Source organism: Epinephelus moara, chromosome 20 (assembly GCF_006386435.1).
Source record: "Epinephelus moara isolate mb chromosome 20, YSFRI_EMoa_1.0, whole genome shotgun sequence".
NCBI classification, from domain to species: domain Eukaryota; kingdom Metazoa; phylum Chordata; class Actinopteri; order Perciformes; family Serranidae; genus Epinephelus; species Epinephelus moara.
In genome coordinates, this window is record NC_065525.1 from 5,350,859 (window position 1) to 5,353,893 (window position 3,035).

A 3,035-nucleotide genomic window follows, 5' to 3' on the forward strand; every position below is an offset into this window, starting at 1 on the left:
TTGTTCTTTTTTTTTTTTTTTTTTTTTTTCTTCTCTCAACTAAGGCTGCAGAAAATGTACTCAGTGATTTGGTGAAAAGTTTAAGTTTCATTTGCATCTGGTCACAATCACCACAATCCAATGCTCAATAATAGGAAAATCACCCAAAAAAACAAACTGGTGAAAAAATCTGCACTATGTTATTTTGAACTTTGTTAATCATGACTTTTGTTCATGATTTGGATTTTGTTCTTCTTGTCCAGTTTTGTTTGTGAACTGAAGCTGTGGTTACTGTCAGTTTTTGCTAGCATAAAGGCAGTTAATGTTCAGTACAGTGACTGTATGGAAGTAAATAAATGCCAAAATAATGTGAATCTCATCTTGTATTTTGTCTGAATTTTACTGATACATCAGAGCAACTTAATTTTTGACTTTAATAATCCAAAATTAGCCGATTTTTTAAACTTGTATATAGTTGAGTATTGTGCTTATTTTGAGAGACAACGCATAACACGTCGTCAAAGTCTCACGCCCATGCCGCCCATGATCCCATCCTGCCGGCTGTCCAGGCAAGGCATAATAATTTCCACCTTGAAGAAGCAGTGTAAAAGGGGGCTATACTGTAAGTTCAGATAGATTGGTGTCAAAATCAATTTAGCTCAGATGCTTTCATAGTCAAAAGCAAAGCTGTAAAACAAGTAAAAACAGCATCTGCCCTACTTTTACAGCTGTCCTCAAATCCAGAGTCCATGCATGGACTGACCAAAATAGGCCTGTTCTGTAAGAGAGCGATAACATACAGTACTGAGTTCTGTTTCTGTGTGGATTTTCACTCCCCATCAAACATGTCTCATATAATCATCCTCATAAGTGTGAGAGTATTGATCTGGATCATATTCATTATGAAAACTCAGATAAGCTGATTTGGAATCCTTGAGGATTAGAAAGCCCACGTACATAACTCCCATCACTGTAAATAACTTTGGCACAAAGTCCAACAGTGTCAGATAAAACATTTATTTTTACCCTCAGCTGCCACCTACTGTTGTTCATGGATAAGTGAACCGTCCAGGTGGCAATGCTCGTCTTTGAGGGCCTTGTCACACAGTGAAAAAGTTAAGGTTGGGGTAAAAACCCACAATCAGTATATAGCAGATGTTTGGTCAGATGAAGGTCTGGGATCCCATTGAACGATGCATTATTGTTACTATTGTGGTCTGATGTTTTTTAGTCTTTCGTGTCCTTTCTTTTCAGTCCACATTTTTGGAAATTCAAGGGTCTGGCATTGCTTTATTTTGCTGGTGTATTTAACTTTGTGTTTCACACTCAGAAGAAAAAACTATTTTACACAGGAGCTCTTCGAACTACTGTTAATAGGGAAGTATCAGTCATTGTTGATATGTACACGTACAATGCCCTTATTTTCATTTATTGAGCTGACAGACGTCCTTCTTTTCTTTCCATCTCAGGTGATCTTTGTTCCTCACTGAAAACTTAAAGTCTGCTGTCTCTCTCAGTCGTCTGTGGTCAGTTGGCCACACCCTGAGGAGCCTCAGGTATGAGGGAGGAGAAGAAAGTTTTGAAGAAAACCCACGCTGTCCATATGACTGACACTCTGTGAGGAGGCACTAAAACTGCTGTCATTGATCCATCGTCAGCAGGTTCCTCCCCCTGTCTGTCAGCAAGCTCATCTACCTGAAAAAAAAAAGTAATTATACAAATGATTATTTATGGCAGTCGATTCTGAAAGTGTTTTATTGCTAAAGGATATACTTCATTCCATAGATCAACCTATAGTTGTTTATTGGGTCTACTTTAATTAGATTAATGAATTCCATTAGATTTTAGATTAGATTCTGTTACATTTAAACATTCATGCGTACATGCAGGTTAGAGACCAGGGGTCTCATTTTGAAAACAGAGCATAGGATCCATACTAAAAATCTATGTACAGACAAAAGCCAAGTATTGTGTGCACCAAAACAATATTTAACACAATGAGGCTTCCACCTCACCATCTGCATGGTCAATTTCCAGTCTCCAAAATGTTTGTAAGCATGGATAAACGTTTTCCATCAAGCCTATTTTTATAGATCACAACTTTTCCATAGGAAGCGGCGTATGCCTCTTTCAGGCATTGTTGTGTGTGTAGGAAATGTTTATAAATGAGACCCCAGACCTGAAACCAGATTGTCATGTCATCAGAGCACAGGCCTTGAACCACTAAGATATGAATTTGTGTAACAGAGTATATAAAACTTCAGTTAATTGGAGATGAATCAGAGGGACACATCTAAGATGTTTTCTTACTGGATTTGGGTTCCTGTTCTCGTTCTGCTGGACCTCAGGGGGCTGCAGGTGGTTGGGTCCTTGGACCTGCACTCGCCTTCTGAAGGGAAACCAACCAACAGTGTGTCTGTAGAGGAGAAAACAGCAGAGAAAATACATTTATATGAATGCAAACAAAGTCTTAGTGCTATGTAAACAGTTAAAAGTTCTGGGGTTAATATTATCCAACCGCTATAAACTAAAGACCATGAACTATCTTTTGAGGTAAACACTTCTATAAAAGATAAACTTGTAATGAGCCAAAGCTAAATTTCCTCCATTTGACTATTCATTATGAGGATGTTGTGTAGACTCTCAAACTCTGCACTTAATTGCTGTTGTATCAAACAAATAGCACTCTCTAATGGTTGGGTAATGGCTAGAAAAGTGTTTTTCCAGAATTATGATGTCACAGTGAAGCTGATCTTTGACCTTTTAGATACAACGTGTGTTGTGCCGTACAAGGATTTCTAACAAAGGCCTACACTTTATCCATAAACTTTTGGGGCCTACATGTAACAATCAAAGCCTGAGACCACATGTTGGCGCCCAAAAGAACAAAGGAATCATTCAACCCCCTTTCTCTGTGTGAATCAGCTGATTCAACCCCCAACACAGCACCCCAGCTGACCAGCAGAGGTCCCTTGAAATACACAGCTCCCATTGGGTGAAATCCGCCATGGCCAACCCCGCACCGATGACGTCACGCCGGGGTATATCATCACAAA

At 39.0% G+C, this 3,035-nt stretch overlaps 1 protein-coding gene across 1 annotated transcript in view; it reads right to left on the reverse strand.

Annotated features, from left to right (window-relative positions):
* herpud1 (homocysteine-inducible, endoplasmic reticulum stress-inducible, ubiquitin-like domain member 1) overlaps positions 1 to 3,035 on the reverse strand; it is a 16,669-nt gene continuing 13,634 nt past the window's right edge. The window contains exons 7-8 of the mRNA XM_050072270.1: positions 2,290 to 2,395; positions 1 to 1,674 (exon numbers count right to left, since the gene is read on the reverse strand). Coding sequence (XP_049928227.1) covers positions 1,507 to 1,674; positions 2,290 to 2,395 — 274 coding nt within the window. The 3' untranslated portion in view covers positions 1 to 1,506. The remainder of the gene's footprint in view (positions 1,675 to 2,289; positions 2,396 to 3,035) is intronic.